The following is a 23,787-nucleotide window of genomic DNA, read 5'->3' on the forward strand; positions in this document are numbered from 1 at the left end:
GTTTCGCATATCATGTAATGCAAATTTTCAACTGATTGACATATCAGACACTCAGATGCTAATCATCAGTATCAATACTGCAGTACTTTTAAAGGGTAAAGAACAAAAGTGGGTCAGTTTAAAAATCATAAAAGTTGTAAACCTAGGAAAACTTATATTCAGCCTGTTAACTGATATGTTCCAAACTTCCAATCAAATGAAGGGCTAAACACTTTTAATATTTGAAACCAGGAAAGCATTTAATTTAGATATGCAATCCAATCAAACATTCAAATTCATAATAAAATCTCAATCAGTGTACCGAGAACCGTACAAAACAAAACCACGACAAAAGAAAATAACAATCTACTTATGAGTTTGCAACAAAGTTTTAAACCTTTAAGGCTGCTGCAGTAGAGGTTGGAGTACTGAGAACTAGAGCATAAAACTAAATGAAAATGACAAGCTGCTAAAGAGTTTGCAACAGTGATTTTAAATAACTAAGGCGGCTACACCAACGTCCCGGTCTCCAGATTTGATGGCTTATGCTTCTCTCTGACTGATATCCCCATGAACATCACTCGATCTCAGTTTTCCTGTGAATTTTCAGGAAAAGCATGAGCACCTTTCACAACTAGAGAAATTTCATCAAACATCATCTCAATGGCAACTATTATTTTGCTTTACACTGCCGACTTTATTTCCATAAACAACCAAATAAGATTTTGATACAAAATAGATTATAAAAGAAGGCGACTTTTCTTTATATTGACAAACAGCAAAGAGTCAGCATACATCTTAGCAACTTCCTGTATTTAGCAAGCTATAGCATTTTTATACAGATTCGTGCATGCCAGACATACTCATTAGTAACAACATAGATGTAGTTAGGTGCCTGAATTATCTCTGTTCCCTTAGGAAATAGGAAGGAAACTGGAAAAGAACTGTAAAATACTATTGTGCAGAGGAATGTACCAAACACTTAGAAAATCACTCGAAGGGAAAAAATGTAGTATCCATCATACCAAAACAATACAAACTAAAACGGTAAAGTAAGCTACTGAAATATTTCTAGTTCTCAAATGGAACAATGAAACATCTGGATATTGTCATCATTCATAATTCATTGTAAGGTTATAAGGAATTAACCAATTAAACCCTCGTGCCCAACTGGAAAGGGTAACACATCTGCAGCACACGGCCATTTCAGAAATACAGAAAGAAATGCTACAACAGCTGCAGCACACGGCCACATAGTAGTCATAGGTCTGGCGATACACCAGGCATAACTTAAGACCTCTATAGATATAGGACACAACATAGATCCAACCACAGCTTGCATAAATCCGAGAAAACGAGATTGAAGAGACTATGAAAACTACAAGGCTAATTAAACACATATGAACACCTGTACAACCAGCCAAGCAAGGTGAGTATGTGACCTTTGTTCATCTTCTGTGACGTGAACAAGTGGGTCATCTTACGACAAAATAATTCCTTTAGAGGCAGTTCATTTATTATTGATGCACGGCCAGCAATTCATTTGTTTCAACTGAAAAGGAACTTTATCTGACCATTTATTGCCTCTTATTAGGTTTGAAATTAAAAGTAATTAGCAACTCAAACCTGAGCAATAAGGTTCAGCCTTCTTATGCAACAATAAGCATAAAGATTTGTAAGTAATAACAGTGAATCAAATTATTACGTACTGTGTTTCAAAAAAAAAAAAAAAAAAAAATTCTTACTGTATTGCAAAAGCCACGATGGGAAACCTAGATGCTGAATCATTAAAGCATCCATGAAAAACTCTTCTCAAGATATCAACATTAACATAAACTTAGGTAAAGAAGAGGACAATGGATCTACGGCTTAGATCAATTGTATAGATATAAAAAAAAATTATAAATATATGAAGAAGAGGAGCAAGAGTAGTAAGTCTGAATTTTTTTCATTGAATTCCGTGAAATAATTTGTATTTCACACTCCTAGTCAATTTATTCTATTACTCAGCCCTAGAAGCAACAGAAATTCAATCTCTTCTCTGTTTTATATGAAATTTTCTTTCAGAGACTGTTTTTCTTTACCATTGATATTTGTTGGTCACAGACATGAAAAACAAAAATGATTTGGGGTTGGTTAACATGAGTCATCATAAGGAACTGTTCACAAAAGTGAAACAAGAAAAATAATGAAATAAATTAAATGAAAGCGGAAGAAAATGAGGAAGACATAGGCACAGAGCGAGCAAGAGGCAAGGGCAGTGTAGTGGAAACCCAGAAGATGAGGATATTCAAACAGAATTTGAGGAAATTTTTATAAAAGAGGGCTAAGACGAGATAAAAAGAGAGGGAAAACCCATAAGAGGTTTGAGAAAGCCTTACAAAAAGAAATAAAACATTTAGCAAAACACTTCATAGAGAAAATAAGAGTATACATATTTAAAGTCAATTAGAATATTTACACAAATCACTCATTTATAAATTATAACTATAACTCATAAAGTTACTGCTCTAATACTGAAAAACAAAATGTTCAAGCAATAACCTATTTTCACTGGTTACTAAAGTGGTACCAACTATATATCATAGACAAGTTAAATAAAGCATAAATGAAGATGCAGTTTCGAGATTTACAATAGATTACACCTCAAATATCAGTCACGCACATTAGAACTAGCTAGATGTTTCAAGTTTACGTGACAAACAAGCAAAACATATGGATTTACCAAGGGTATCAGTCAGACAAGCATTATAAATGCAAGAACCTACACATGACCAAGAAAATCAAGTTAACTTGTCCATATAAATAAGAAGAAACAAAATTGACTCGACATGGTAGCAAAGTAGAATTGACTAGAGCAGAGACTTCACTTAATAGAAATTACAAACCACGGATGAATAAAAAAACCTTTTATAAACACCCTAGATTTGGGAAGCTATGGGATTGTGACATTCAGCTCATAAAAATGCAACAATTAGATAATTCATAAGCAATTTCAACCTTACTTTACCAATTGACGCAAGTTCAAGAATCCAGAAAGCCAGCAAGGAAAAAAGAAGCTTACAAATTAATCACTGGCAATCGTGCACTCTTTCCCTGCCTCTTGCTAGGAATATGGTGAATCTCAAGTCTTTTTCTTATATGTTCCTCCTGCATATTGTCATCATTATTTTGTTGCAGATGTGTTACACAATTGTCGTCCCCCAATAGAACCAGACTTTCTGAATAGACTTCTGCATGTGGATCAATGTATGAGTCCAGAGGCTGAAAATCCAAAATTTGTACACCTTCAACATGCGGGTAGCAAATCCAGCTACCAGTTCCACATATAATTAATCCGCCATTCCTATTGATGCTAAGTAATTGTTTCCATCCAAATCCAGGGAACAATTCCAATTCAATTTTGCATAGCTTGGTCCACGACTCTTCCACATTATACTCTTTCATTACCCATATGTCATATCGATACCCAGGAAATTGGTGGAGCAGGAAAATAGTCCCCGCGGATCCCACAATCCGATGATCTGAGTCAATATTAAGTTTCCCGCCCTCAGGACACACCATTTCCATAAAAGTCTCAGCATTCAGACTAAAATACACGATACAGTACCATCTTTGCGAGTCAAGAAATGGAGAGCACCATTAACAAAAACAGGAACACTTAGTTGCTGCAAGGGCACAGAATTGCCGACACATCTCCATGATTTAGTACTCCGAGAGAAAATGTCAGCGGAGCACGCAACAGGTTTAGTCAAAAAAGACAAAGGCCTACTGTCAACTCTCCTGCTTGCTGTGAAATTACGAAACCAAAAGGCAATCCTCAAAATTTTATAGTCATTAGCTACAGCATCAAAGCCAAACCCAAAAGAACATTTTAGGTAAGTCAGCGATCTACTACCAGAAGGTTTACAATAAAGATTAGGAACCTGATAAGACTTTCTGATGGCGGGGTTTCACAGAGTCACAGGGTTGAGTTCATGAGTTTCATCCCATAAGCAAATCAACCCATCAACACAGCCCACAACTGTATAGTAGTTCCCTTGAGGCCTATCAAATGGAAAATCCAGTTCCCAAATTGTGCTAAAAGGACCAAAACTACACTTTTCATCATATAAGATATATATTTCTTTCTGTCGGATGTAGCAGTAGCGCCTAAAGAGAAGATTATAGTTACCAGTAGCACGGTTGTGAAGTTTGTGTGAAGAAATGAAATGGGAACTACTAAAAAGAAAATACCAAGATTTGCAAACAGACCTAAATCGCAGCAGAGACTTTGTAGGCAACCTAACCAGAATTTTCAGCACCAATTCTTCTGGAATATCACTCATTTAGAAAAAAATAAAAATAAATAAGAACAAGGAGAATGGGGCGTAGATGAATCCAAAATCAGGTTTGAAAAGGTGAGAGAATGGCTGCAGAAACTATGAAGATAGGCTATGCATATATAGGTGGCCTAGCCAAGGCACAGAAACTACAAGAAGGAATTGAAAGAGGATGCATGGCCTTCTGAAAACCTAGTCCACTATGCCTTCTGACTTTAGGCCATCAAGGCTCCATTTACATTAAGTATAACACCCCCAAAAATTTTAAATCATATCAAAGTGAATCGAATCCCAAATGATACAGCCCATATTAACTGAATGTATTTATTCAATTCATTTATCAGAATGGAAATGAATGATTTCTAGCAGAAAGAATCCTGCATATTGATTACTTACCATATAAAAACCACAACTATGATCAGATTGATCACAACATATAATTTAATAAATACTCCCTCCGATCTTTTTTTGTTCTACCGACTTTTAATTTTAGGCCGTTCTTGTAAGTTCTACTCACTTTGCTTTATTTTATCAACAGCTTACTCTCTTTACCATCTTACCTTTCCAACCCCACAATGATTACACCTTTCCATACTCTCTCTCTCTCTCCCCCTTACTTTATTTACTTTTTTTTCTACACAAACCCACCTTTTACCATCCTCTCTCTTACGTTATCTTTCACCCACTCACAGTGAATAGAACATAAAAGAACGGCGGTAGTATTAACTAGCTTGAAAAAAAATTGACTTTACTGACGTAATCTTAATGATATATTTGATAAGAGCTAAATGGTAAAATGCTCCATAACAAATGATGGTATTGACAATACTATTGCAGGGAGGAACCTTCAAACAGTATATATGCATAATCTTATTCAAGACAGATTTTTTAAGATAAAAATAAAATTATAAAGCTAACATCTTAAAGAAGCTAAAGGTAACAAAGTCCTAAACCTGATTCTCTATTTACACTTCCATTTATTTCCAATAGGCTTTTTGGTAAATTAAGGACGTGCTAATAATCCACAACAACAAAGTTCTCAAAAAAAAGTCAAATAAGACGCTTATAAATACAAACACTGATAGAGTTGCTTGAAGAACTTATCCAAGCACACATCTAGCATTACATAGATGAATTTTAATATGTGTAAATTAGGGATGTGTTTATATTTCACCACAACAAAGTTTTCGAAGAATGAATAAAAGAAGACGCATATAAATGCGAACGCTAATAAAGTTGCTTGAAGAACTTATCTAAGCAGAAATCTAGCATTACATAGATAGATAAAGCCAGCTACACACCTTTGTCCTTCCCATCTCTTTAAAAACAAATAATGGTCTTTGTTGCTGACCTGTTCAGAGCATCTGCTACACTTATGAATGGATCCAAAAACAATGAACTTATAGTATTGTATGCTTGAATTTAAACAGGTAACTAAATCAGCTAAATTCAGGCAAAATCATTAAGCCGAGTGTTGAGCTAGCAGACTTCTGATAATTTGTTTCATTTGGGATCGGATAATTCTAAAACCATTCACCAACCGAGCACCAATACATAAGTATAGAACTTGATTAATGAACAGAGCCAGTGAGGCCAAACAGCATCATTACAGTTGGAAATGTACAACTCCCACAGAGATTCACAACTTTACCTTGTTTTAAGAACTTGTTACTTCTTTATGTTCCGAATCACATTAGACCAGACCTGATGTAGATCACACCAAGCCATAACTTATTTCAATTAACTTATTTGTAAATATCATTAATTGCGTATCATTATAAAACATTAAATAAAGTAGATATTTGGAAAACTTACACTTAGACGAAACTAACAAGATCCCACATAATAATATTTATCCAGAAAATTTATGTAAAAATAAGGTCAAAGATTGACTAACCACATTAACAATTTGTTCCTACTATAAACAAAGCGCTTCTGCCAGAATACTCGCATCAAACAAATGTATGAAAGTAAAATAAATGAATGTATATCAATATGTACAATAGAATTCCCTAACTTTTACAGAAGAAGAAAAATGCATTATGTTGTTATAAGGCAAGCAATGAGCCAATAAAACTGAACCAACAGAGTTGTTACAAACTACTCAGAGAAAAAGAAATAAACCATAATACATACAGAGTATTATATTAGGTAAATTCGGATATGACATATGCATTTGTCAAAGTATCAAATATGTCATTACCTCAGCAACTTCAGCAAAATATGTTCTCTGGCATAAGAGATATGACACCAGACTATTAAGGAAATTGATCAAACGATCCTGACTAAATGCTTCCTGGTTTAAATATGAAATGATAGACAAATTTAGGGCATGAATTGTAAAGTAATCCCAGTAGGACAAAACAGCAATCAGCACAAATACTCAAGAAAATAAAAAGAAAGAAAGAAACATTTCGTCTTAAATCTAAGCATTAGAATTCATTATAAACAATAAGTAAACTTTCATTGAGATGGCTTGAGATTACCTAATTACATTGAGGTAGCCGATTTGATAATTACATTGATTGGCCTATTCTACCACTTTTTATGAGATTGTTATTTCCAGCTGCCATAAATAATCTATTACTAAAATACTCTTGTACTCTCATAAAATAACAAAAGTCTATTAAGGAAATAACAATTTCATTGGAAAAAATCTAATCATGAGTCTAATACTAGCAAGTGTGAAATATAACTTGCGCAATACACTTATACTCACAAATATATGTGAACTCATACTCAAAGAGCTTGACATATAAGTGTAAACCAAGGAACAAGATTCATTCATAAGCCTATCTATTACGAATTTATGATATAAGTTACTTCCTCCACTTATTCATTTAGTAATTACTAGGGAGGCTAACACACGCGATGCGCGCATCATAGCAAGCCACATTCGGAAAGTTCTTTCGGGTTGGCATAATGTTATAACTTTAATTGTTAGTAGCGTTACATTACTACAACAACAACAACAACAACAAAGCCTTTAATTGTTAGTAGCGTTAATTAGCAAAAATGTGTAAAGAAATACCTTTAGAGGTATAAATATCCACACACTTTTCTTAAAAGTTAAAAATAAAATAAAAACAATTAACATTAATGAGTGCAAAATGTAAACAAACATTTTAATTATGGACATAATCGTCTCAACCCTATTCATAAAAATGTGGTCATACTTTTCAAAGGGGTAAATATGTAAATAAACAATTTTAGGGGCATAATCCTCATACCACTATTCATAAGAGTTTATTCATACTTTTGAAAAGGTAGGGGTTGCAGAGTGTAGAGGTTGTACAATATTTAACAAGATCAAATCACAAGAAGAGAAAAAGAGGGAAATATAAGAGGGACCCATGAGATAAGGAATGCGATAGCTCAGATAAGCCAAATCATATGCAAGTAATGTTGCAATTAATAAACAAATTGTTCACTATTTAATCACCATCCTGAAAATTACCAACTCCGACTTTTCTACACAAAAGAATTTACACCAATGGCAATCACAATAGGCATGCACAACAGCCACACAAATTGAACTAATCACTAGTAGGGTACCTTAAGTGCTCTTCAAATTTGGTTTTCTCCTCCAATTCCTTGTATCAAAACATTACAATCATAGTCCAGGTTAAGAAGAGTAACCAAACAGCTCATCAAAGTGTCAAACCCAAGCCTGAGATCTCTCTAGTTCTCACAAGTAGGTAGTAGCGGATTCTGATCCATCATTGTTAACAAAATGGTTGCCATTATCTCCATAGAAGAAATCAAGGCCATCTGCATCCCTTCGTGGATTGCCACTGATCATCAACTACTCCAGTTCTGGTTGACCAACAATAAATTAAAAACAGTACCCTTATTGATGCTTGGATGAGTAAAATCAAGTTCTTTAATTACAATATGCTGTAACTACACAGTAACCATTTTACTCAGGAGTCGAAGATTCTTTCAGTAGCTTTTAACAACCCTATTTCGAACCATGAAATTGTTTTTACTAGCTAACCTTCCATTTCGAAGATGTCCCACTAATGTTTCAGGAAATTGAATGAATGAATATATGTATTTCCTGCAATCTTACAATGCCCTTAATTGTAATAAACAAACCACATTAGACATCCGCTTATTCAATTAACCAAACGAGATTATTTATTGTCTTTCTTAATTTGTACATTTAGTCAAAATTCAACATCCGCAGCAAGATAGATACTATTGTAGAGAAAGCAACACCAGGATAAACACTCGGGGCGAGGCTTTTAAGGGACCCAAGCATGCCATGGCCATTGGCCATGCCTCTCTAACTCTTAATTGTTAACCAATACCATTATAATGCAAACCTCTAATTTACTTTATTATGTTATTACTAAATATTCAAGGTTGGTGTTAGAATTGGCCCTCGTCACTGTCCAAACCTCCTATCGCCTCCAAAACACTACATTCAGAAATTGAAACACGCAAATGAAACCTTATCATCAATAATACAAACAAGTGTATTGCTTTAAAAAATTTCTTGGGTACTGAACCAATTCATAAGTCCCAGTTTAGAAATTAAATAAAAATAAAAAAAAAACTCAGAAATTTGCAGAAAATCAAAGGAAAACACAAATCCCTTTTGTCTGCACCTGAAATTCCATATCTCTGAACACCCATCTGAATTCGTGGGCCAAAAGGGGATTAATCTGGAAAATGACAATGTAAAAATCAATTAGAATTCAAAAAAGTTAAGCAATGAAAGAAAATTATAAGACAGCCAATAACTTAACTAAGATGCAGTAGGTATACAAGATTCGATATCTGGAAAAGGGTTGAATATATTCCAGATAAATTCATCTCGACAATTCCTCAATTTATGGGTAGAGTAGTAGAAGAATTGTTGCATTTTTTAGAAATGTTGATGAATGATAAGGGTGAAGAACAAGAGTAGCCAAGAAGGTAATTGTAGTCTTGTAGACTGATCATGGTTTCTAATAAGGGAAATTGTTCAGTGAACCCCCGCTTCAAAAAAATGCACTGCGTACCCTTTGAAAGTTTTTAATGAACCGTGTACCCTTGACAAATAATAATTATATATTAGACACTCTTATTACTAACACCGTTAACTTTTCGTTAATGACAAAAGACAATAATGTCCTCAGTAATTATAGTTGATACCATTGAACACAACACTTTAAATTCAACATGCTTTTAAAATCAAACCTTTAAAACATGATAAATAATAATTATATTATTCAAAACATGATATAAAATCAATCCTCCAATTTCTTTATCAAAACCACTTATTTAAACATGCTTTTATTTCATAATTCAATTCAATTTAATTCAATCCAATCATCATAAAAATCATATAAAACATGTTTATTCAATCCAATCAATTTCAAAGGTATCTAGCTACCTAAACATACCTTTGGTCCTTGCTTAGCACACACAAAGAAACTTCAAGAACTTGGATCAAACACATCCATCCGGGTGAAATCGTTGAAGAAAACAGCTCCCTTCCGTGTGGTACATTGTTCTAGCGATCCAATAACTCAAACGACATTCTCTTAAAAGAAATTTACCGCCGTTAGAAATGATCCATTGCATCTAGGTTTCACCCGGCAAGGACCCAAAAGTGGTCCATCCGGCAAAATGAAATTCCTAGAGGGTTACTGCAACCAGGTATTATCTAAAAGCCACACAAACGGCCCCAACTCTATATGTACATGAACCTTTTAAATTATTTTTCATAAACATGAATAAAAATCTGATTTTATTTAATTTAAACTACTCATAATAATTTTTAAAAATCTTTCATAATAATAATAATTAAATAAATAAGAGAAGAGAAGAAGAAGAGGTAGGAAACCAAGGAAAAGAGGAGAAGAGAGGTGGCGGCTGCCGGGGCTGTGGTCGGGGTGGTGGTCGACGGTGATTGGTGGTGGTGGTCGTGGTGATTGGTGGTGGTGGCGCAAGAACAAGAAAAAGAAGAGAAAAAGAGAAGAGAAAATTAAAGAGAGAGATTAAGAGAGAATTAGAGAATTTGGTGTGAGTGTTTAGCCATGAATCAATGGGTAATTTATATTAATCCATGATGTATCTAATTCGAATAACATAGAAATTTTTCTCATATATTTAGTGTATATTTCTATAGTATATATTGCACTCTTTAAAAATCAATGGTATCCTACGCAAAATATCCAAAATCAAAAGACCAAAGATATATGTTTTTTTAACAAATATGTTTTAATAATTGGTATATAAATAACAAAAAAAAGTTTATCTTTATATTCAATAAAAAAACTCAGTCCGGAGTCCAGGGCACAAAACTAGTATATATTATTGTTGACCTTAAGTCCATACGCTCGCAAAGTCGCAACTGACGTTATGTTGGACATAGTGACCTTTATTAAAACTTGTGTGACCTTTAATATTATTGTGAGTTTGAAATACACACGTGCAGTCGACGTTATGTCGAGCATAGTGACCTAATATTAACACAGTGACATTTATTATTACTACATTATTAAAAAAAAAAAAATTAACATCTTATCTCCTTCATAATAATACAATGACTTTTAGTTTAATATGATGTTCTGTATTTTAACATAGTAACCCTTTTTATTGAAAAAATAAAATGATGGATATTGTCTCTAATATTAGTGGTCTACAATAAATTCTATGACAAGGATGTCTACTTTAGGCAATTCTAAAATTCAGTATGAGTATTGTACATGGAAGCTGCCAAGACTGATGCGTTGGTGAACTACACTGTGTCAAATTCTACCGGCAGACTAGCTTTACAGAGTGAGAAATTAGATCAAGCCTCAAAAGAAACTGTCGGGGGGAAGCGAGCATAATGTGGCTGTTGGGTATGACCCAAATTTTATAAGCCCATTATATTGATGGAGTATAATCTAGAAGCTTCCTGAAAAATCAAGAGAAGATTACACTTGATTTTTCTAGAGTTATCTACAACTTTAATATCTCCTAGAATATTCTAGAGAATATTAAAAGTAGAAGCCTCTAGATTAAGAGCCATAATTATGGAGAAATTCCCATAAAAATCTAGAAGCCTCCATCCTCACCTATAAATATGGGTCAAGGGCATAACAATAACAACAACAACACAACACAAAAACACAAGAAACCATACCAAATACAAGCCTTTCTACAAAATATTCTCTCTCCTTGTAATATTCCACTACTATCATAATACTCCTTTGTGAGTTTCTTATAGTAAGAGTTCTCTTGTAATAATCACCCTCTCAAGGGTTCTTGTACTCTCATACTTTCAAATAGTGGAATAAAAGTGCTCGTTGTTGTATAAAATCGTGTGTTCATTTATATTAATTATCTTGTCAATTATCAATTTAGTTTATATTTCTCAATCAAACACATCTTCGCTTCCGTTGTGCACTCACCAAGCCTAACAGTGGCAAATATTGCATAAGATCTTTTGGCCGTTGTTGCAATCTTACAGATGCAGGAATCAGAAAGTGGGTCGTTCAATGCCAATAAATGGAACTAATAACCATCAGATCTTTTGTAAACATTAATTGTTTGTCGATAGTTTATACTTTATAGGCATATCCGGTTAAAGCGATACTCTCTTACAGAAATCAATTTTGTAATGTTGTCACTTCCTCGCCTAGGCACTTGTATGTGCACAAAAAAAATCAGTTCAACTCATCATATTTTCTCCAAAATGAACAAATGAGTAAAGAAATAGTCTTGAATATACTGTGTACACAATTTAACCGAGTCTACAATAGATATTGCCCCTCTTACCTTACTGACAAGCATAGCTGAAAAAGACCAAAATCAATAGGTTTGTAGGTTATAGTTTTGACCAACCACAATTTAAAACCCATACTTCCTCTGTTCTTTTAAAGGGTAAAGAATAAAAGTGGGTCAGTCTAAAAATCATAACAGCTGTAAATCTTGGAGAACTTCTATTCAGCCCGTTAACTGGTATTCCAGTCAAATGAAGAGCTAAACACTTTTAATATTTGAAAATAGGAAAGCATTTAATTTATGGCCATGTTTGGTAAATGGTTTTTTGGTTAGCTTTTGGTTTTTTTAAGTGGTCAAACAGCCAAAAAAAAGTGTTTGGTAATTGGCTTTTCAGTTAGCGAAAAAGCTGGCTTTTAAGTCAAAATGAAAAAGTTGCTATGAGTAGCTTTTTTTGTTGGCTTTGTGCTTGTTTGGTAGGGATGACAATTCTAAATGGATATCCGCTAATCCGATCCATTCGATATAAATAAATGGACGAAAATCCGCATTAAATGGATGAAGGGCGGGTGATGGATGGAGCGAGTGACGAATCAGGTCGGATTCAGGTGGGGCTCCGTTTCATCCATCACCCGATCCGTCATCCGTTTATCACCCGATTCACCATCCACTAGAATATATATACATATAAATGATTTTTTTTACCAAAAAAATTGTTTTTGACCCTATATACTCTATTATGTATATATATTTCTAAAAAAATATTTTGTAAAAAAATACTAGTATTAAATTTATTTTACAAATATATAAAACACCCCCTTATCGTACTGTACTACTATCTTGTAACTTCATTTCTTTTTTGATTTTTTGTTTTATTTTTTTATTTTTATTAATGCTATAGTTTGGAATTAGATGATTATTAATGATTTGTTATTCAAGTTTAAAATTAGCTAAAAGATTTTTTAAAAAAATAATGTATTAGATAGTTAGAGTAGGGATTATAATTATTACCCGCTAAGCATCCGATCCACCTGTTTCACCCACGGATGACGGATGGATCGGATGCGGGTGATGGATTTTGCGGGTGACGGGTGGATCGGGTGGAGCGGATGGTAAATTTGGGTGGATGCGTGTGAAGCTTCATCCGACCAGAATCCGATCCGTTGTCATTCCTACTTGTTGGCCCACAAATTATCTAACAAACAACAAACAACTAAATTTACCAAATATTCTATCTGGTCAAATAAGCCAAGTGAACCAGCCAATAGCCAACCGCCAACAACCATTTGCTAAACAAGGCCTACATATGCAATCCAATCAAACATTCAAACTCATACTAAAATCTCAATCAGTGTACCGAGAACAACAGTACGAAACAGAACCACAATAAAAGAAAACAACAAGCTGCTTATGAGTTTGCAACAAAGTTTTAAACCTTTAAGGCTGCTGCAGTAGAGGTTGGAGTACTGAGAACTAGAGCATAAAACGAAATGAAAATGAGTAGCTGCTAAAGAGTTTGCAACAGTGATTTTAAATAACTAAGGCGGCTACACCAACGTTCCGGTCTCCAGATTTGATGGCTTATGCTTCTCTCTGACTGATATCCCCATGAACATCACTCGATCTCAATTTTCCTGTGAATTTTCAGGAAAAGCATGAGCACCTTTCACAACTACAGAAATTTCATCAAACATCATCTCAATGGCAACTATTATTTTGCTTTACAAATAAGATTTTGGTACAAAATAAATTATAAAAGAAGACGACTTTTCTTTATAATAACAAACAGCAAAGAGTCAGCATACATCTTAGCAACTTCTTGTATTTAGCAAGCTATAGCATTTTTATACAACCTCATGCATGCCAGTCATACTCATTAGTAACAACGTCGATATAGTTAGGTGTCTGAATTATCTCTGTTCCCGTAGGATGGAAACTGGAAAAGTACTGTAAAATACTATTGTGTAGAGGAATGTACCGAACACTTAGAAAACCACTCGAAGGGAAACAAATGTAGTGTCCATCATACAGTAACTATACAAACTAAAACGGGAAAGTAAGCTACTGAAATATTTCTAGCTCTCAATGCAACAATGAAAAATCTGGATTGGCTAAAGACATCACATGCTTGCTTCGAAAGGATCTTTAAAATTGAATCTTAAGATTCGTAATATATTGGCCGCAATAACACTAACTATGACAAAAATGCGTGTAACAACATAATCTTTCAAGGGTGCGGTTCACATTATAAACTATGTAATTGGGTGCACATAACAGCATAAAGGACACAAATGAACTAAGATTCCGTGAAAAAAGTGGAATCTTCATTATTTTCTTATTATTTAAATATTTTTTAAACTTACATGATTTTCCATCACACGTGACTAAGTCATCTTTCCCTTCTATTAATTATTTTCCTTAAATTTAAACACTTCTTAATCTCACGTGATTGACTTAGTTTCCTCTCTCTTTTAGCCAAGTCATATATTAAATTGATAAATAAAAAGAAAATCATTCGAAAATCATTTCATTCCACCAAATTTCAGGATACATATGTCACTTTCTAATACCAAGCCCACAAAATGGTTCAAAATACTTAATTTAAACAAAAATTTCAAAATTAGATTTTAAAATAGGCCAAATTGATATTCTGGTTTTGATATACAACACTTTAATGGTCGAGATTGAGAGAGATAATAATTTAAAGGGAGATTAAATACATTGTAAGAGTGAGAAAACTAAGTCAATCACGTGAGATGTAAAAAAAAAGTAATTAGAAGCAAACAAAGGAAAATAATGGCAAAAACTTATTGAAATAATCAATTTTAATGGTGGAGGTTGAGAAGTATTTAAAGAATTAAACAAAACTATATACAAAAAAATCTATAAAAAGCATTAAAATTGAAGATTCCACTTCTCGACGGCATCTCAGTTCGCCGGTGTCATTTATGCTGCTATGTGCATCCAAGTGCATAGTTTATGTCTTTGTGATGTGGAGTGCACCTTTGTCATAGTGGGTGCTATTGTGGCTAATATATTCCCTAATATAAATGTGCCTTTCCCACAAAATCTTAGAAGTATGCATGCACTATTTCAGCAAAACATTTGACTAATTCTAGCATGCAACTTGGAAAATAGCTACTAATTATCAAATTTCATAACCAATATATTTTCTAATAAATTTCTAGTTTATAATTGACAACAATTAAAGTTACACGGCAAACAATGTTGAATTCACATCAACATGTTGATATGTAAGTACACCCATGGATATCATTGAATTCACCTCAAACTAAGTATTTGCAATGAAACAAGAAATAAATGCAACAACAGCTGCAGCACATCTGCTGAACAGGGCCATTTCAGAAGAAAAAAAAAGAAATAAATGCAACAGCTGCAGCACACGGCCACATAGTAGTCATAGGTCTGGCAATACACCAGGCACAATAGGCACAATACCACAGCTTGCATAAATCCGAGAAAACGATATTTAAGAGACTGAAAACTACAAGGCTAATTAAACACATATGAACACCTGTATAGAACAAACCAGGCAAGTAATGTGAGTATGTGACCAATAATGTGACGTGAATAAGTGCATCATCTTACGACAAAATGATTCCTTTAGAGGCAGTTCATTTATTATTGATGTACGTTCAGCAATTCATTTGTTTCAACTGTAAAGGAACTTTATCTGACCATTTGTAAAGTTCGAAATTAAAAGTATTTAGATTCAAACCTGAGCAATAATGTTCAGCCTTCTTATGCAACAATAAGCATAAAGATTATTTCACTCAATATAATCATGTTTCCATACAGAATCTCACTGCATTGCAAAAGCCACGATGGGAAACCAAGATGCTGAATCATTTAAGAATCCATGAAAAACTCTTATCAAGATATCAACATTAACGTAAACTTAGGTAAAGAAGAGGACAATGGATCTACAGTTTAGCAATTGTATAGATATAAAAAAATAATAAATAAATGAAGAAGAGGAGCAAGTGTAGTAAGTATGGATTTTTTTTTTTTGATTAAATCCCGTGAAATAATTTGTATTTCACACTCCTAGTCAATCTATTCTATTAGTCAAGCCCTAGAAGCAACAGAAATTCAATCTCTGAGACTGTTTTCATATGAAAATTTCTTATTAAGACTATTTTTCTTTAGCATTGTTACTTGTTGGTCACAGACATGAAAAACAAAAATGATATGGGGTTTTAACATAAGTCATCATAAGGAACTGTTCATGAAAGTGAAACAAGAAAAATAATCAAATAAATTAAAAGAAAGTGGAAGAAAATGAGGGAGACATAGCAAGCAAGAGGCAAGGGCAGTGTAGTGGAAACCCAGAAGAAGAGGATATTCAAACAGAACTTGAGGAAATTTTTATAAAAGAGGGCTAAGACGAGATAAAAAGAGAGGGAAAACCCATAAGAGGTTTGAGAAAGACTTACAAAAGGAAATAAAACATTTTGCAAAACACTTCATAGAGAAAATAAGAGTACACATATTTAAAGTCAAGTCATGTCCTCTGCAAAATTTTGTCCCTCCACTCTGCCTGTCCAAAGAATAACTTTTTTCTTTCCTTTCCGAAATGGAATCTAGACTAGAGTTACTAACTTATCTGTTCTAATAGTCAATTAGAATATTTGCACAAAGCATTCATTTATAAATTATAACTATAACTCTTAAAGTTACTGCTCTAATACTGAAAAAAAATGTTCAAGCAATAATCTATTTTCACTGATTACTAAAGTGGTACCAACTATATTTCATAGACAAGTTAAATAAAGCATAAATGAAGATGCATTTTCGAGATTTACAATAGATTACACCTCAAATATCAGTCACGCACATTAGAACCAGCTAGATATTTCAAGTTTACGTGACAAACAAGCAAAACATATGAATTTAGCAAGGATATCAGTCAGACATGCATTAAAATTTGCTAGACATAGGGACTATAAATGCAGAAACCTACACGTGACAAAGAAAAACAAATTAAGACGTCCATATAAAAAGAAGAAACAAAATTGACTTGACATGGTAGCAGAATATAATGACTAGAGCACGTAATACAAAATTACAAACCACGGATGAATAATAAAAACTTTTATAAACACCCTAGATTTGGGAAACTATGGGGTTGTAACATTCAGCTCATAGTAAAGCAACAATTAGATAATTCATAAGCAATTTCATCGTTACTTAACCAATTGATGCAAGTTCAAGAATCCAGAAAGCCAGCAAGGAAAAAAGAAGCTTACAAATTATTTGAAGGCAATCGTGCACTCTATCCCCGCCTCTTGCTAGGATAATGGTGAATCTCAAGTCCTTTTCTTATATGTTCCTCCTGCATATTGGCATCATTATTTTGTTGCAGATGTGTTACACAATTGTCGTCCCCCAATAGAACCAGACTTTCTGAATAGACTTCTGCATGTGGACCAATGTATGAGTCCAGAGGCTGAAAATCCAAAATTTGTACACCTTCAACATGCGGGTAGCAAATCCAGCTACCAGTTCCACATATAATTAATCCGCCATTCCTATTGATGCTAAGTAATTGTTTCCATCCAAATCCAGGGAACAATTCCAATTCAATTTTGCATAGCTTGGTCCACGACTCTTCCACATTATACTCTTTCATTACCCATATGTCATATCGATACCCAGGAAATTGGTGGAGCAGGAAAATAGTCCCCGCGGATCCCACAATCCGATGATCTGAGTCAATATTAAGTTTCCCGCCCTCAGGACATGCCATTTCCATAAAAGTCTCAGCATTCAGACTAAAATACACGATACAGCACTGATTACCATCTTTGCGAGTCAAGAAATGGAGAGCGCCATTAACAAAAACAGGAACGCTTAATTGCTGCAAGGATACAGAATTACTGACACATCTCCATGATTTAGTACTCAGAGAGAAAATATCAGCAGAGCATGCAACAGGTTTAGTCGAAAAAGACAATGGCCTACGGTCAACTGTCCTACTTGCTGTGAAATTACGAAACCAAAAGGCGATCCTTAAAATTTTATAGTCATTAGCTACAGCATCAAAGCCAAACCCAAAAGAACATTTTAGGTAAGTCAGTGATCTACTACCAGACGGTTTACAATAAAGATTAGGAACCTGATAAGACTTTCTGATGGCGGGGTTCCACAGAGTCACAGGGTTGAGTTCATGAGTTTCATCCCATAAGCAAATCAACCCATCAACACAGCCCACAACTGTATAGTAGTTCCCTTGAGGCCTATCAAATGGAAAACCCAGTTCCCAAATTGTCCTAGAAGGACCAAAACTACACTTTTCATCATATAAGATATATATTTCTTTCTTTTGAGTGTTGCAGAAGCGCCTAAAGAGAAGATTATAGTTACCAGTAACATGGTTGTGAAGTTTGTGTGAAGAAATGAAACGGGAACTACTACAAAGAAAATACCAAGATTGGCAAACAGACCTGAATCGCAGCAGAGACTTTGTAGGCAACCTCACCAGAATTTGCAGCACCAATTCTTCTGGAATATCACTCATTTTTATTTATTTTTTTAGGAAAGGAGAGTGGGATGTAGATGAATCCAAAATCAGGTTTGAAAAGGTGAGAGAATGGCTGCAGAAAACATGAAGATAGGCTATGCATATATAGGTGGCCTAGCCAAGGCAGAGAAACTACATGAAGGAATTGAAAGAGGATGCATGGCCTTCTGAAAACCTAGTCCACTATGCCTTCTGACTTTAGGCCATCAAGGCTCCATTTACATTAAGTATAACACCCCCAAAACCTTTAAATCATATCAAAGTGAATCGAATCCCAAATGATACAGCCCATATTAACTGAATGTATTTATTCAATTCATTTATCAGAATGGAAATGAATGATTTCTAGCAGAAAGAATCCTGCATATTGATTACTTACCATATAAAAACCACAACTATGATCAGATTGATCACATCATACTTCCTCTGTTTCTTAATACTTGCAACACTTCTCTTTTCACGCTTGCCAATGCACTATTTCAATCGTTAATATCTTTAATTACCAATGTGTAAAAATTATAAAAATTTGATATTATGAAAGTATAAATCGAAACGAGTAAAACAAGATCCCACATAACTATATTTTTCCTAACCGATAAATCACCAAAGCTAGTCAAAGTGAGATATGTGAATAGTGTAAAAGTCAAATTGTTGCAAGTAAAAAAAAATAGAGGAAGTATAATTTAATAAATACTCCCTCCGATCTTTTTTCTTCTACCCACTTTCAATTTTAGGTTGTTCTTTTAAGTTCTACCCACTTTGCTTTATTTTATTTACGGCATACTCTCTTTACCATCTTACCTATCCAACCCAACAATAATTACACCTTTCCATACTCTCTCTATCCCTTACTTTATTCACTTTTTTTTTACACAAACCCACCTTTTACCATCCTCTCTCTTACGCTATCTTACACTCACCCACATTCTTTAGCAAATTTCTAAATAGCGTATCCACAGTGAGTAGAACATAAAAGAACGGCAGTAGTATTAACTAGGTGGAAAAAAATTGACTTTCCTGATCTAATCTTAATGATATACTTCCTCCGTTTCTATTTAGTTGACAGGTTTAATTTAGGCACACATATTAAGGAGAGGAGAAAGAATGAGACAGAATGATAAAACAAGTGGGGTAGACTAGTAAGTGCAAAGTATAAAACTTACACAAAAAGGAAACGTGTCAACTAAAAATAAACTTGCTAAAAAGAAATACGTGTCAACTAAGAAAAATAAAGGTAGTGCTTGATAAGAGCCAAACGGTAAACCGCTCCATAACAAATGATTATATTGACAATACTAATGCAGGGAGGAACCTTCAAGAACGGTGTGTATGCATAATTTTATTGAAGACATATTTTTTAAAAAAAATTAAAATTCTAAAACTAACATCTTAAAGAAGCTAAAGGTAACAAAGTCCTGAACCTGATTCTCTATTTACACTTCCATTTATTTCCAATAGGCCTTTTGGTAAATTAAGGAAGTGCTAATAATTCACCACAACAAAGTTCTGAAAGAATAAGTCAAATAAGACGCTTATAAATACAAACACTGATAGATGAAATTTAAATGTGTACACACTTATCCAAGCACATATCTAGCATTACTTAGATGAAATTTAATATGTGTAAATTAAGGATGTGTTTATTATTCACCACAACAAAGTTTTGGAAGAATGAGTCAAAGAAGACGCATATAAATGCAAACACAAATCAATAAAGTTACTTGAAGAACTTATCTAAGTAGACATCTAGCATTACATGGATAAATAAAGCCAGCTACACACCTTTGTCCTTCCCATCTTTTTAATAACAAATAGTGGTCTTTGTTGCTGACTTGTTCAAAGCATATGCTACACTTATGAATGGATCCAAAAACAATGAACTTATAGTATTGTATGCTTGAATTTAAACAGGTAACTAAATCAGCTCAATTCAGGCAAAATCATTAAGCCGGGTGTTGAGCTAGCAGACTTCTGATAATTTGTTTCATTTGGGATCGGATAATTCTAAAACCATTCACCAGCCTAACACCAATACATAAGCATAAAACTTGATTAATGAACAAAGACAGTGAGGCCAAACAGCATGATTACAGTTGGTAATGAACAACTCCCACAGAGATTCACAAATTTACCTTGTTTTAAGAACATGTTATTTATGTTCCGAATCACATTAGACCAGACCTGATGCAGATCACACCAAGCCATAACTTATTTCAATTAAGTTATTTGTAAATATCTTTAATTACGTATCAGTAAAACATTAAATAAAGTAGATATTTGGAAAACTTGCATTTAGACAAAACTACCAGGATCCCACATAACAATATTTATTTAAAAAATTTATGTAAAGTAAGGTCAAAGATTAAGTAACCACATTAACAATTTATTCCTAAAATAAAAAAAGCGCTTCTGCCGAATACTCACTATCAAATAAATGTATAAAAGTAAAGAATATATATAAATAAGAACAATAGAATTCTCTAAATTTTACAGAAAAATAACAAATGCATAATGTTGTTATAAGGCAAGCAATAAGCCAACAATTGAACCAACGGAATTGTTACAAACTGCTCGGAGGAAAAAGAAATAAACCATAATACATACAGAGTATTATATTAGGTAAATTCGGATATGACATATGCATTTGTCAAAGTATCAAATATGTCATTACCTCAACAACTTCAGCAAAATATGTTCTCTGGCATAAGAGATAAGACACCAGACTATTAAGGAAATCGATCAAACAATTCTGATTAAATGCTTCCTGGTTTAAATATAAAATGATAGACAAACAAAGGGCAAGAATTGTAAAGTACTCCCAGTAGACCAAAACAGCAATCAGCACAAATACTCAAGAAAATAAAAGGAAAGAAAAAACCATTTCGTCTTAAATCCAAGCATTTGAATTCATTATAAACAATAAGTAAGCTTTCATTGAGATTAATCTGCAATCATTTCGTCTTAAAACTCAGAAATTTGCAGAAAATCAGAGGAAAACACAAAACACGCAAACCCCTTTTGTCTGCACCTGCAATCCCATGTCTCTGAACACCCGTCTGAATTCATGGGCCAAAAGGGGATTAATCTGGAAAAATGGCAATGTAAAAATCAATTAGAACTCAAAAGGTTAAGCAATAGAAGAAAATGATAAGACAACCATTAATTCACCTAAGATGCAGTAGGTATACAGGATTCGATTTCTGGGAAAGGGTTAAATTACTTAAATACATCAATTTATGGTAGTTGTAGTAACAGACTAGTAGCCGAGAAGGTGATTGACTGATTGTAGACTGGTCGTGGTTTCTAATAAAGGGGTGCGTTTGAACTTATTATAACTCATACTCCAAAATTATGAATGATACACTTTATGTTTCGACTTTTATCAATGATACGTTTTATTAAACTTTCATTATCATCTGTGCATTTAAACTTTTCCCTAATTAACTATAATAACCTAAATCTTAAGTAAACATTAATTATGTTTACTTGACAGCGTTTTTGGTCGGACTTGGCTTGACTAAAATGCTCCCCCCACTCATTAACACTCCCCCTCCAAACTCAACCAACAAATTAAATACAAAAAAATTGATCGTTCATCTTTTTCACTCTCTCCCATGTTCTTCTTCTTCTGTAAAACCCTAATTGACGCTGGAGTGAAGCAAAATCCTTGGAGATTTAGCGATACTTTGTGGATTTTAAAAGGTTAGTGCTTATTTCTCTCTGGAATTTTGGATTTTTTTGGTTTAGCGTTCCGGCCAGACGCCGGCCACCATTTCGTAACTTCTAACTGCAACGTACCTCGCTTTCTGGCGACGATGACAACTCTTTGGTGTCCCTCGGCTCTTCGACGTCCCTCGGCAATCCAGTCCGGCTCCACATTTTTTGAGAGAGAACTACGTTTTCGGTAAAAATTTAAAAGGGGCAAAAGTGTCAAAGTAAAAATAATTGTGGGCTTTATGTAGAAATTTGTGGGCGATGTTTAACAAATCCAATTTTTAATACTTTGTAATACACTTATATTATAACAAAAAAATGTGTAATATTACAATAATTTTTTCTTTTTGCAATCTTTATTAATTATGAAGGATTGTGTATTTGGGAGGCGGAGATTAGGCACGTCTTAGGTGGGGATTAAGTGGGGGTGGATATCCAAGTGGGGGGTGGGGCGGGATGGTTTTAGAGTTGTACCCGCAGGGCAGGGATGAGGATAAATTCAAGACCTGCCGCGGGGATGGGGATGGGGATGGGAATGGGGATAGGAATGGGGATAGGTATGAAAATTTTAGGTGGCAAAGGGGGATGGGAAGGCCAACATCCACCCCGCCCCACCCCATTAACATCCCTACATACATACAGAGAGTAACGAGATATTTTTTTTTAAAGGATTTTGAAATCTGAAATCGACATTATTGAATGTGTTTTTTTTTTTAATAATTAAATCATGTGGTTTACACTTATGTACATTTCTTTTTCATATTTATAACATGCTTGATAATGGGCTAAGATGGTTAAATAGCTAACTTTATTATAAGTGGTTGGGATTTCGAATCCCCTTAACCTTATATTTTTATATGAAGTAATGTGGATTGGCTAGGTGACATGGCGTAACGATTAAGGTAAATTCAGTGATGATGTGGCATGAAGAGATGTTGGGTAGGTGGTGTGGCGTCATGAAGTGTTTGTGAAGTGAAGTGACGTGACACAATTTAAAAGGATATACGTGACACATTGACATTTTTATAAACGCCTTTTAATATATCAGTATTGTTTTTATATTTATCCGAGAGCAAAAACAATATATCAATCCTATGGATAAAAAATATTACCGATATATCGATTGAATAGCAAATGAACAATCACGACTCTCAGTTAATTTTTTGGATCGAAGAACCAAGCTTTTGCCTTTAGGTTTATAAGAGATTGAGAGAATATAGAGGTTTTATATAGAAAAATACATTAAGATTTATTATTTTTTATTGGGAAATTCTACATTATAAACCTCTTTTATGGCGTTTTCTATGTTGTGCCCCTTCTTTTTTAAAGTTACACATTTTAACCCTTTGGTATAATTGATAACAATACAATGACCTTGTCGTTATCCTATCATTAACGAATTCCGTTATATTGGTTCAATCACAATTAATGGGGCCCACTCTTCACTTATTAATGTTTTCTTATCGACTTACGTGTTGGAAAATATTTCGATTTACGTGTTGGAAAATATTTTTATTAAGGTTTTGG

At 33.9% G+C, this 23,787-nt stretch overlaps 1 protein-coding gene and 1 pseudogene across 1 annotated transcript; both read right to left on the minus strand.

Annotated features, from left to right (window-relative positions):
• Positions 1-251: 251 nt before the first annotated feature.
• LOC110691831 lies at positions 252-9,301 on the minus strand (annotated as a pseudogene).
• Positions 9,302-13,309: 4,008 nt separating this feature from the next.
• Positions 13,310-21,870, minus strand: LOC110691833 (F-box/kelch-repeat protein At3g23880-like). Its single transcript, XM_021868788.1, has 3 exons — positions 21,715-21,870; positions 17,273-21,631; positions 13,310-13,636 (listed from the first exon to the last, which is right to left on the minus strand). The coding sequence occupies exon 2, from the start codon at positions 18,541-18,543 to the stop codon at positions 17,299-17,301; it is 1,245 nt and encodes a 414-aa protein (XP_021724480.1). The 5' UTR covers positions 18,544-21,631; positions 21,715-21,870; the 3' UTR covers positions 13,310-13,636; positions 17,273-17,298.
• Between the last annotated feature and the right edge of the window lie 1,917 nt (positions 21,871-23,787).

Source organism: Chenopodium quinoa, unplaced genomic scaffold, assembly GCF_001683475.1.
Source record: "Chenopodium quinoa cultivar QQ74 unplaced genomic scaffold, ASM168347v1, whole genome shotgun sequence".
In the NCBI taxonomy this organism is placed as follows: domain Eukaryota; kingdom Viridiplantae; phylum Streptophyta; class Magnoliopsida; order Caryophyllales; family Amaranthaceae; genus Chenopodium; species Chenopodium quinoa.

Bases quoted from the DNA above. Each gene is read 5' to 3' on its own strand.
- LOC110691833 (XM_021868788.1), bottom strand. From the start codon at position 18,543: ATGAGTGATATTCCAGAAGAATTGGTGCTGCAAATTCTGGTGAGGTTG.